The 12,753-nt window shown below is 40.7% G+C and overlaps 1 protein-coding gene across 2 annotated transcripts in view; it reads right to left on the bottom strand.

Annotated features, from left to right (window-relative positions):
- Positions 1-1,936: 1,936 nt before the first annotated feature.
- Positions 1,937-12,753, bottom strand: part of LOC125887686 (AMP deaminase 3-like) — a 32,335-nt gene continuing 21,518 nt past the window's right edge. For both annotated transcript variants that reach the window (XM_049574684.1, XM_049574685.1), the window contains 9 exons: positions 11,519-11,713; positions 10,998-11,129; positions 8,151-8,314; positions 7,626-7,752; positions 7,266-7,429; positions 6,704-6,824; positions 5,663-5,836; positions 5,106-5,216; positions 1,937-3,261 (listed from right to left, as the gene is read on the bottom strand). In XM_049574684.1, the coding sequence (XP_049430641.1) occupies positions 3,085-3,261; positions 5,106-5,216; positions 5,663-5,836; positions 6,704-6,824; positions 7,266-7,429; positions 7,626-7,752; positions 8,151-8,314; positions 10,998-11,129; positions 11,519-11,713 (1,365 nt within the window). In that variant the 3' untranslated portion in view covers positions 1,937-3,084. The remainder of the gene's footprint in view (positions 3,262-5,105; positions 5,217-5,662; positions 5,837-6,703; positions 6,825-7,265; positions 7,430-7,625; positions 7,753-8,150; positions 8,315-10,997; positions 11,130-11,518; positions 11,714-12,753) is intronic.

Here is a 12,753-nt window from a genome sequence, read left to right as displayed (position 1 = left end):
AAAAACAATACATACAAAATAATATTTTTATTAAAGAGAAGAAGCACTAAAATCCAGTAAAGTGATTTTTTTTTAAAAATTTGGAATCACGGCATCACATTATATTGAGGCTGTTGTAAAAATACCTTTATTTTCTATGAAAAATATTTATTGCATTTTATTTACTTATTTATTTTTTTATAAATAATTATAATAGTATAATTTCTACCGTTGTGTACAGGGTTGGAAATTGACTTTTTTTTCACCAGTCACTAGTTGCTGGATTCCAAAACCTACCATCCACTCAGTAGACTACACTTTTTTTAAAAAAATTTATTTATTTTTTGGGCGGTTAGTGAAGCTAATCCAGCTGCTACTTGCATATTTTACCAGTATTTTGCTGGTGCTGATCTCTGACTCTGAATGTGGGAAATTCAGCATAAAGATATCCTGCAAGAAAAAACCCAAACAATTAAAAAACAACTAAATGTTCATCTGAATAAAATGCTAAAATGAGTTGGAATAAATATTTACATTAGAATCAGACGCCTCCAAACTTCGGTGTCTGATCTTATTGATGGTCCCTCAGTGAACCGTCACTAACAGGAGGGCCTGGAGGTGAGCTGACCGACCTCCTGCCACCAGCACCGGGTGTAACTGAGTCAGAGAGCCCGCTGAAGATTTTAGTTTTAAACTCAGTTAGGTGTTTTTAAAAGAGAAACATTAAACATTTAAATGTTAGGCTGTTGTCAAAACATTTATGGCCAACAGTAGCAGCTGACCGCGGGGGAACATGGCGGCGGAGGGAGGGAGAAGCTATCCGCCATCTTTGATTCTCCTAAATCTAAAAAGAAAGCACCGGCCGCTCAGGACTTTACACCGACCTATGGATGTGACCTGTACCACAGAGGACTTCACATCATCTCCGGTGAGTTTGTATGTTTTATTTTATCCTGTGTCGCAGTATGAGGCCGAGCTGTAACGGCTGGATCAGAGCTATAGCTAAGCTAACTTCTAACAGACCGCCGGTCAGGTAAAACACCTGAGGACTAGGAGTGATGACGTCATGGCGGCGGGACGGATGTTTTCTTTGCTAATTGATCTGTAGCTTGTTCACAATGAGGAATACATTGTACAGTATCTTACAGGTCCCCTATGATAACGTTAGCATTAACTCCCTATCATTTACATTAGCATGTGCGTCACATTAGCTCAGCATGTTGGCTAACTAAACCGACATTTAAACTCCAGTAACTTTGGACCATAATGAAACTGAAGCTAACGTTACAGTCAGTAACTATCAGAGCTGGTTGTATGGACTGAAGGAACTGATGTTGTTTATAATATGTTTGTTGTTTTAGAAGAATTAAATGTCATAAAATGTATAGATGCTATAATGATAGAAGTTATAGATTACTATTTACCCTCTTAAAATGTTAAAGTAATGTAACTGTTTTAATTACTTCATCAAAGTAATGTAACTTATTACACTTGAACAGTAACCCTTCCCAACACTTTTTTTTTTTTTTTTTTTTTTTAACAAATGTTTGGGCAACAAAGCTGACAAATGTCTGTAATATTACACCATGGTGAGAAGATGGAAAACAACAAAATGAACGTTATACTTTTTACTGAAAAGAATACTCAGATGTAACTCCTTTGTAATCCCCAACGTTTTGAGAAGTAACTAAATAAGTATGTATTCTTTTTTTCAGTAACATTACATCACATTACATTACAACATTGATCATATTTCTTTAGTAATCTAGTTACATGTAGCCTAACTAGTGACTCCCAAACAACGACTATGAGCTAATAGCAAAGCCTTCCCTTTACACACACCAACATATTATTTACCTCCTGTTACAACCTGTGTAATTATTGTTTTATTATTAAAAATGATTTTGGACTCACAAGAGGGTCCATAGCAAAAAAGAAAAAGGACACACACGACATGTAATATAAACACCAGCTCAATTCATCATTTGATTTTTTTTTTTAAAACAAAGCCATTCACATGTAGGTTATCTGTTTTCTGAGCCTGAATGAGTTAAAGCCTCTGTTAAGAAAGATTCCTGCGATGCACCATGTTGAATTAAGATTGCAAAGAAGAATTAATATCTCAGCACCAGCAGCTGATGAGTTGTTTCTCTCTCTGGTCCAAATGCAGTAGGCTATATTTAACCTCCATTTTGTCCTTCTAGAAAGGTGGCCATAAAGTGTGTTTATTATGTGATGCATTCATGAACAAAAAATAAAGTCTGACAGCAGATAACTCACTAACATTAAAGCAGCTGTCTCCAATGATGAGGGCATGTTTTTAGGTTTTGAGAAGTTCTGCTCACTTTTAACAAATTTTAAATGAAAAATACTCAAGTTAAAAAAAGCAACTTTCCAAAATCATCATCGACTGTTCTGCAGCCTTTATTTACATATGAAAAATGACAAACATAAAAAATAATTATTATCAGTTAGTCTTTTCACAGTTGGTAGTACAACAGTTTTGTCTCTCACAGCACTTGTTAGAGTGCTCATCGACACTTCCTTCTGTCTTTGAATATTTTCCTAGCCTCTAATTTACTTCTGACAAAATCATGCAGTTGAATCCGTCATTTTCTTTTTTTTCTACGTTTCATCTCAGACCTATAGTTCTCATAAAGGCCTGTGTAACATGCATAAATACACGTGACAGAAAACGTCCACCAAGCAGTGACAACTTTGCAAATCTAAGAACCCCTTTTCAGTAAAAAAAACAAAACAAAAAATAAACAAACAAAAAACATCTATGTGTCCATTGTAAATATAGTTTTGTGGCTCATGCTCTTCTATATATCCAAATGTGCAAGTGCACTTTCCACCCGTCAGAGGAAAACAAACCTCTTTGACATTAACATGAGGCACACAGTGATCACCAGAGTTCATAGAAACAGCATCAGATAAGGTCTAAAAATCAAGAAGGTCAACATAAAATACTCAGAAATCCTTTTTTTAAAAAATCTATCACAATTTTTTGTAAGAATACGTTAAAAAAAACAACAGTATGTGCCATGTAACCTGTTTATCCCTGAGGACATATTCAGGCACAGTGTGTGCTGCTGTGGCAAATCACTCAGGTGGGTTACTGCCAACATCCGTCTTCATGGCGTCCACCAGAAAACTGAGCTCATTGCACAGCGTCTCGTAGCGGTAGGCCATGCGGATCTGTGCCACGTTTGTTCGCTGGATGTCGTTGCCCTCCGGTCCGTCCTGTAGGTAGTTGGAGCCAATGAAATGTTTCTTCTCCTGAAGGGTGAAAGATGGAGAGCAGATAATTTGTAAATGTGGAAATCTTGTCAGTATTTGGCAGGTTGTTTTTTTGTCCAGAGGAGCAGAGTGACCTTAGCATGGTGTTCTGATCATGTGGTTGGATCGTTGACCTTTCTCTGTGTGGACAGGCTGGTCAGTTTACAGCCTGACTGTATGAGTTTAATCTGTTTGAGGAGTCAGTAGCAATATGAGCTGCAGGACAAGGTTTCGTTGGACCGTTCCATAAACGGTTGGATTTATGACAGTGATGTGACGAGACTTTTATGGACCCTGAGATACCTGAGGCTGCGATTGTACAAAAGAGGAAGTGCTTATCATTATAATACAGGTGGGGCTAATAACATGTACTCAGTGTAGTTTGAAAAATTCAAATGGGTCGTTACCGGCTTTAATATATCTGCAGTGGCAAGAGAGGAAACTCTCGTGTGCCAAAAGATATTTGGGGCCATTTATAAACAGTGTCATTAGTAAACAGTTCGTCCAGCAGAGAGCACTGACAGGTTTATTATCAGCTGTCAAATGTCTGTCAGCCTGTTGGTATCAGCTTTAACTCACTCACACAGTTGAGGAGACCAGAGAAGGGTCTGGCTACAGACCTCCAGTTGCAGACCCCACCTCCAGTGTTTGGACCCATCTCCATCACCAGGACCTCCCCCACACCCCTTGCCCCTATCGCCTGCTTTAATAATAGGGCTCAAAAGGGTGGCATTGCGGAGGTGGAAAAACTGCGATGTATTGTGGGCTTTGTGGGCAATTGGAAAGTTGTTTATGTTTGGCGACGCTACGCTTGTGTTCTGTTGTTGTTTTAGCATTTTAAAAGTAACAATCGTTTGACAGTGGTGCAGACTTGCTGTGTCATTAACTGCCACAATCGAAGAAGAAGAAACTTTAAGAAGTGAAAGTTAAAAATAAAGAAACTCCATGTTGTGCCCACCCATGTATGACGATGGAGAGTTAGAGATTTATGGTGTGAAAATGCCCTAATTCTGAAATAAATAACCGAGAAGCCCATACACATTTTCCACATAAATACAGAGTGGATTTCAGGCTTCAAAATATTTTTTGTTTGAAATAAACTGGTCCAGCAGACACCAAGATATGTTAGTCAAAACCTGAGCAAGCAAACAGGCAGCACCACATGGAGGTGGGACACAGTGAGGCTTGTAAAGTTTACGTACCTCTGAAATGACAACAGCCTTCTCTTTAAGGCGTAAAATTCGGAGGTCCTGCACCCACCCAAAGTTTGCTTGCCCATGAGCCCTTAAAGATTTGGCATTCCTAAATTCGTCGCCGTTATAATAACTTATACCGTTGACGAGATAGAGGACAAGCTCAGCTTCAGTCAACAGCTGCAGGGCTTTTAAATCCCAGTCTCCGTGCTCAAACGGATCCACTCCACCTATTTTCTGGATTTTGGAACAGGGTCCAGCTTGTCTTGGTACCGTCCGACACACTTTTCCTTTGTCTGGTCCATTTAAATCTCTCGCTTCACGTCTCTCTCCTGGTGCAACGCAATGTAAACAAAACAATTTGCCTGTAAAAACAGCGCTGGTTACACACAATGCATTGCGAAGTCACGTGCCCTTTTGAGCCCTATATCTTAACCAGTAATAATATCAGCCAATCACGTTGCAGTATTGATGGGAGCGCTTGGTGGCACTCTGAAACTAAGTTGGTGTTGTGAAAGCATCGTTTTAAACCTTTCTTTGGGACTAAGTCTCTTTTTACTCTTGTCAAACCAGCCTGAATGTGATGTGATGTGTAACAGTGCCTTTCTTCACCTGTTCACAGTGAGATAAAAGCAGAAGGTGAGACTGTACCTGATGAGAGAGTCCGCTCTGTAACACACTGTTTCTGGCGATCTCACACAGATCACAGGTGCTCAGCTTCCACAGCTGGGCTGCGATGGCATACTCCTCCATCAAGGCCTCCTGAACGGTTAAAGGAACATTTGATTTTAGGGTTAATGTACATTTTATGATCTGGTGTAAAATATGTTTCACTTTGAACGCAGACATCTTTGACTGACTTATATGAGAGTCGTGTTTCTGTGTGCCCTGCTGTTGGAGCTGAAATATTAGTCCATCTATTTATCCACTCTTCGACATTTCATGGACAAAAATAAAACGATAAACTGAAAGAATAATTAGCAGATTAATGGATTAAGTGATGAAGAGTCAACTACTGTGTGCTGGATCATGTTTCACTAAGTGAGGTCCTGTCCTGCACCACATGTTGTGTATAACACTGATGACATGTTTAGTTGCCCAGACGTCTGTGGACTCTTACATATCTGCTGTTGTCAGTGATTATAGTGACTGAGATATTAAAGGAGAATAAATGGTGATATGATGATTCTGCTTCTGGTGGTTCTGACCTTGGTGTAGTGGAATTGCATGGGGTCGTCAGTGGACAGAGACACTCGCAGGCCTTTCTGGAGGAACTCTCTGAGCGGGTTCTTGGAGTACTGCAGGAACAGGCTGTTGTTGCTCAGGGGGGACATGGCGATGGGGACCTGGGCCAGGTAGTACAGGTACTGCAACACCGGACTCTGGGGAGGAGGAGGAGGAGGAGGAGGAGGAAGAGGAGTGGGTGTAGACACCAAAGTAATGTGAGTAATGCTGATGGAGTTACTGCAGAAAATGTACTATTTGAGGACAAAGGAATCATATGCAGATTTCCCACAGATATAAAAGTCTTACAGGGTTCAGCTCAGTGATCTAATAACATGATGATTCAGCCTTTATTCAGTTAGGGATGTTCAACTGGACAAAACATGATGATCAGTTGTTCTTCCTACAAAAACAAATGGGTTCGAACCAATCGTGTGTCTGTTTCTGTGTATTAGGAAGGAAAGTAGTTTTATCCAGCTCTGTGTTGTTGCTCTGTGTGTTGCCAAAACCTGGCGCCCCTGGCCCATCGCTGCTAGCAAAGCATGTTTCACGTCACCTGCTGGACCTCTGCCGACAACAATTATATGTCTACATACCACAAAATAAACAAAAAATAATGACCTATACTGTAAAACGTCATGTAGACCGCAGACCTTTCTCTGTTCATCTCCCTGTGGGCCGTGTCAGGTATCAGAGTGAGGACTGAGCACGCACTATTGGATCAAGTTTACGTTAGATCCAATATAAGATTTGTAAATGATAAGTTATTCAACAGCCTAATTTTTATAAAGGTTACTCCTTACGTAATATTTGTACTGGATTGAATAAATAATTTGCATTCAGTGCGGCAGCCCAGGACCACTTGAGAACTCGCCAGGCAAACAGCTGTAGTGCTGCTCAAATATTAACTTTCACAATACAATATCCTTCTTTTTTCAATTCAAATGCAGACATTTAGTCATTTGCTTTTAGCATTCAGAAGTCGTTGAGTATCAAACCCTCGTATTCAGACTGCAGGACTTCACCTTCTTGAGGTTGAGTCCATGAGAGATGTTGTCAGCCGTGAGGAAGGCAGTGACCAGGTGTGTGATGGAGCCGGCCTCGCCACAGTGGGGACGAAACTGGAAGGTGTTCAGACCTCTCTCCCTGAGGAGAGACAAATAATGATGTCATTAACTACCAGCAGTAAAGATGGAGCATTTCCTGAGCTCCACTGAGTTCTGTCCTTCATGTGCACCTGGGATTGTTTTGTGTGCAGCAACTTCTGTTGTTGTTATTTTTAGGGGCGAGTGGCAGTGACACCCTGACGCTGACCTTGCCTTCATGGCTTCATATTTTTACTGATGAACCTCTTTTTTCACTGATTCAAAACTCAGCAATGCATAGCAGTTATTTTAAATTTCTGACATGCAGCTCACCCCAGAAACTTTCCCACAGTTATCATTAAACATGTTTGTCAGGCCTGTGATGGACGTGCAGCCTGTCCAGGTCCCCCACCACCCACTGGTGATGGGATTCTGGCCTCTAAAATCATCTTTAATTTAATAGGACTGGTCTGGTGTCCTAAAATCTACATGCAGGACTTACTTGCGAAGGTTGTTGAGCACCATGATGTTGGCGTACATGTAGAACAGGTAGTAGGTGTAGGGAGGGTTGTTGTCAGTGGTCCATGCCTCAGGCTTTGGGCTTTTGTAGGAGAACATGTGGTCGCTGTGTTTGGACTCGTCATCCACGCTGTCAAATCCAGTCACCTGCAGGACAACAAATATCACACAACCATGCATCTTCTTCATCAGTGCAGAAAACATGTAGCTTCACCTCGTCTTCCTCTCCTCAGTCACTTCCACAACAAGTGTCAATGAATGTCGCACAGACATGGCCGGCTGCTGTTTGACTTTAAGAAGTTCCTGCATGGTACAGAACCCACCCTCTGATAAAAGTACTCACATATTTCAGTAACACATGTGTGGCTTTGTGCTTCTGTGGGTTGACTGTAGCCTCAAAGAGGGGGAGGAAAATGTTCTCCAACATCTTGGCGTAGTGTGGTACTAATTTCTTTGACCTAAAAATGTCACTGAGAGACAAAGAGAATCAAATCAACAAACAGATTTCCATAGAAACAACACAAACATTTCATCATCTGTTTGCTTGTTCAGGGCAGCCTGTTGAGTGATGTCATCACTCCTGACTTATCCTGAGTTTACAAGTTTGAAACCAAAGTTTTGGCAGTTTATCTGTTTAATCTATGACTCAGAAAAATGCAGATATTTAGGTTTTAATTAGAAAATGTTGGTCCCAAACAAACTACTTGAAGTCTATCACTCTTTATTAAAAAGAGTTAAGATGAGTCATTGGTTTAGTATCAACACTGTCGTTTAGCATTTTATAATAAACTCAGATCATTTGTGTTATTAAATGAGGCGTGTTTGTTTTATTGAAAGAGACGCGCCTGCTGTCTCACTCAACACTTACTAGATCCTGGGGACTTGGATCATCCATCTCATGTTGGGTGAATGGACCTTATGCTGGATGAACCAGTTTGCTAAGCTCTCCCACTCGCTGGCAGAGCGGCCGTAAATGGACAGACGGGGCTCAGCATGCTGGTACTTACTCTCCTCCAGCTCTTTGGCAACTTCCTGAAACAGACGCCAAACCACAGGAAGTTGGTGATGTTTCTCGATAAAGCAGAAGTAAACATTTGTAAATGCTCACTGCACAGATAACAAGATAATTCTGTCACATCCGTGTAACACAGCAAGTGGACTTAAACTTCAAAACTTAAACTTCATGTCCTCCAGTAACACTTCATTAATCCACCAGCAGTGGGAGTAAGACATCTACAGCTACACCCAAACCAACGATGAGAGATGAAACAAGTGTGTCTGCACGAAATACACGAGGATAAATTACATTTACACAGAGAAACAAATATTTGGAGCAGAGAGAGAGAGAAACTCTACTTTAGATAAAATGCTAAAAGCTAAATAAAATGAGAGACCCCACACAGCTGCTGTCGGAGATTGTTCAGTGCAGTCTGTTCACTGTCGATTTTTTAAATATCTTGATTAGTTTTTTTGTGTTCTGGTCCTATGAAAAATAGAACAGTTGAATTAAACTTGATCCACCCACAGAGGTACTTTATAGAGCTTTAATTAACTGTTATTTTGCCTATTCTTTTCTTGACCAATCATTTTATCAATAAAATGTCAGACTAGTGAAACTTTGTTGGTGTAATGTCCCAGAGGCCGAGGTAATGTCTTTAAATGGTTTATTTTATTTCACCAACAGTCCAAAGATCCAAAGCTGTATTTTCATTTTCAAATATGACAAAGATTAGCATCACATATAAGAAACATTTACAACAAATGTTTGTCTTTTTGGCTTAAAAAAATCTAAAACAATTATCCATTTAGCAGAATAGTTTCCTACATTTCTGTCAATCAAATGGACGATAAACAGGATTAATGATGCAGCTCTGGTGCTTTCACATATTTTATTTAATCGACGTTTTTCACTGCAGAAAGTTTGACAAGAAAAACATGAATATTCCCAGTTAATCGTGACAGTGAGCCTGGAGACACTAAATCTGAAACTGATGAACAAAATTATCATTTATTTTATTAGCCTATTTATTTGTGTTTTGCCTTCTGTGAGATATCAAATGTTTTTAGTTCGAAGAAGCCTACTGGACGTCTTTTTGAAGACTGTACCTCACTGACACCTCACTGACCCTCATTTAGGACTGTTTATATAGTATCACAGCACTGTGTTGGGTCTGTCGTCTCGCTGTACGTGCTTCAGCCCCCCCGTTATCCACAGCATGGCCTCTAACTTGTGCCGACATTTTCTTTCATGGATGTTCTGTATCGTAGCAACCAAAGCGTATCAGCTGAAAAAACGCTGCGCTGTGTTCTGCATTTAACAATGAACTATTAACTATAAGTATTAATTTATTTTAAAACTGTTGTCTTTCATTTAAAAAGCAACGGACTACCTGATAGTAGCTGAACAATACGGCTCATTTACAAAGCACTACAATCAGGATAAATAATCAGGCCAGTCACTGGGGAGGGAAATTACTGCAGGGTATTAAATCATCAGATTAAATGACAAGTGAGCAAACAGGCCTAATATATTTTCTTCATTTATTGATTCAATTTTGAGTCTACTTTAATCATATATTGGCCAAACTGTGGGCAGTGTGAAGAGTATATGTCTGTCAAACCCAGTTTATGTAATACAGAGACAGTTCAGGGTCCTCAGTGTGCAGAAATATTTAAATAAGAGTGATAATATGAATCCCTTATCCCTTGCCAAAATTTAGTGCAAGTTTGGAGTGTTATTTGGCCCCCTTTCCAACAAGATAGTGAAACGTGTTTGGTATTAATGGGTGCCTTATGTTCTTTAGTTTAAAGCGATAGTTCAGGTTTTTGGACATCAAGTTGTGTGAAACGCTGACCATCTGTAGCTCTGATGTGACGGTGTCACTACTGTCAACGAGCCTCCTGCTCTGAGAAATGGCCCGTAGCTTACCGGAGAAAAAGTAGCTCTGAAGATAAAAGGGGGACACGTAACCAAAAGGTTTTAAGCTACAAAAAAGTATGCATGTGTTTTGTTAGACTATTTCAATAATTTTAAAACATCCCCGCATTACGTCAGACCTTGCTATCAATTGGGACTATTTTCTGGCCAGTATCACTCCGCCGTGCAGGCCCACAAGACAGCACGCCAACAGAAATCAATTAGACATTTCATCACCACGGCGTGCAGGTGTGCAGGATAGCAACGGCTAACGAAAACTTAATCGGCTGTTTCCAACAGAGAACCAGTAGGCTATTATTAGTGAGGAAGAAGATGTACTAGTCCTATATATACCTACTACTACAGCGCGAACACCGGCTCAGGCTCACGACACACCCTCGTCAGCTGCTGTAGGTAAACCGAGGAATACCAAAATGGTGCGAACAGCTGTGGGAATAAAAACATCGCCGGCTCCCAGTTCCATCAGTTTCCTGTTACAGATGTAACCCGTAGGCAACTGCACGGCAGAGTGATACTGGCCAGAAAATAGTCCCAATTGATAGCAAGGTCTGTGTTGTCACTTCACACTTTATAACTGAGCAGATGCAGCAGGTTTTATTTGCTAACATTACTCTGCCTCACCCCTCATCTTCAGCTCTGCCTGTCACACTTGCTGCTTCCTCACTCCTCACAGCATCAGATGACACGTTGAAATGTGCTTTAAAAATAAAACTAAATTTATTTATCACATGACCATGCACAGCCTCTCAGGACATTGGTGTTTTAATTACACTGTACCTTGATGAGACGTGCAAAGTATTCTCCTTTGATGTCGTTGTCTGTTTTCAAGTAGATCTCTCGCAGCTCACTGGCGCCCACAGGGTTGTATTTGGAGTTGAACTTGTCAAAGCGGTGAAATGTTTGTCTTCCCTGTGAGAGTCATTCGTGAGAGAAGGTGAATCTTACGTACAGATGATCTCATTCTGCGTCCAACAAAGTGACTGTATTGATTATTTTCATATTAGACATTTAGAGGACTTTGCATGGAACATAAAAACGATTGCATAACACCATATGAAATGCATGAAAAGCCATAATTACATCCTCGTGTCAGTGAGCACAGGTTAGTCAAATGTGCTGTGGTTATTTAAAAACTTAATTCTTGGCAGGCACATCAGAGTTATGTAATTACCTGATCTATATGCCTCTAGGACATCATGTTAATACAAGGTAAACCTGATGTGTGACAACATGGCTGACATGTCACTGGAATCTTTTTATTTTTTTAAGACCTCTGACAGTCATGACTTTGTTCTTACAGCGTGCACGTCCAGAGAGTCCACGGTGAGGTCGTAGGGGTCCATGTTGAGTTTGTTGAAGACCTCCTTAAGTGTGAGCTTCTGGCCACCCTTCTCCAGGACCACGCGATCTGCCTCCGTCTGGTAGGTGGTCTTTATAAACTTCAGCAGATGCTTCTGGTTCATGCAAGCAGCAGCGTGTATGTGTGTGTCCACCTGAGGTTGACACAAAGCAGACAGTGAGGACGTGCATGACTTCACTGGATGAGTTACAGGAAGTCCATAAAGTCAAGTTTATTTAGATTGAAGGAACTACAGTTAAAAATAACTCCTGCTGTAGTGAGACGACCCTTCAGAGGAAAAGCTCAGGCTGAAGCAGCGTCCGCCAGATGAACTGTTTTACATCATTATAATACAGAGTCCCTGTCAGTAGGGCTGCAGTCAGCAGAAAGTGTCCAGGTACATTCAGGTTCCAGTGTATTCATAAAATATTTTGACTGTTTGGTCACTGCACAGAAGGAATAAAGCATCTGTATGATGCACTGTTATCACACTGTCTTCTGACCGTTTTCACTGCTGAGTTGATGGACTGTAAAAGCTAGGGACCATCTACGAGTCAGGTCTAAAGCTAATTGTGTTAGCACAAAGAAACCAGAGGTCCCCTAAATACGATACGAAGCTGTGAGGCTGGAATGGTAATGTTAACATTAATTTAAAGAGGCAACAGATAGCATCTTTTCCTAAATATATCATTATGAAAATAATGTGGGTTGCACAGGGTAGTGGCCACAGTAAAATCAGACTATCAGCATTTACATAGGTTACTTAGTGGCTTGGCAATCTTTGTAATAAGCCTCTGCCACCAGGGGCGAAATTTTGCGGAAAAAATCCACTTTACGGCAGGACATGCGTCATGTATTGCGAAACTGGTCGGTCAGCCAATCAGGGACTGGAGCTGGTCCTTATGAGGAGTCGGGCATGAGATAGTTGAGTCACGAGCACAATGGCAGACGGACAAAGTTTGGAGACAAGTGAAAAACGGCCTAGCAAAAGAAAAGGAGCTCCTCTGTGTGAGGAGGCAAAGAAGAGCAAAAAGGAGAGTGATAAAAGAAGAGGAAAAACAAGAGTAAACCTCAGTCAGGCGTTCAAGAGATGGAGGGAGCTCCGTGACCAAAGAGGCTTCAAAACCCATGTCCAGCTAGCTTTCTTTCTAATGGATCAGTAAGTAACACGGCTAAATGTTAGCTAGACCAGAG

The sequence above is a fragment of the Epinephelus fuscoguttatus genome, linkage group LG4 (genome assembly GCF_011397635.1).
Source record: "Epinephelus fuscoguttatus linkage group LG4, E.fuscoguttatus.final_Chr_v1".
NCBI lineage: Eukaryota > Metazoa > Chordata > Actinopteri > Perciformes > Serranidae > Epinephelus > Epinephelus fuscoguttatus.
This window is presented reverse-complemented; position numbering and strand designations above follow the sequence as displayed.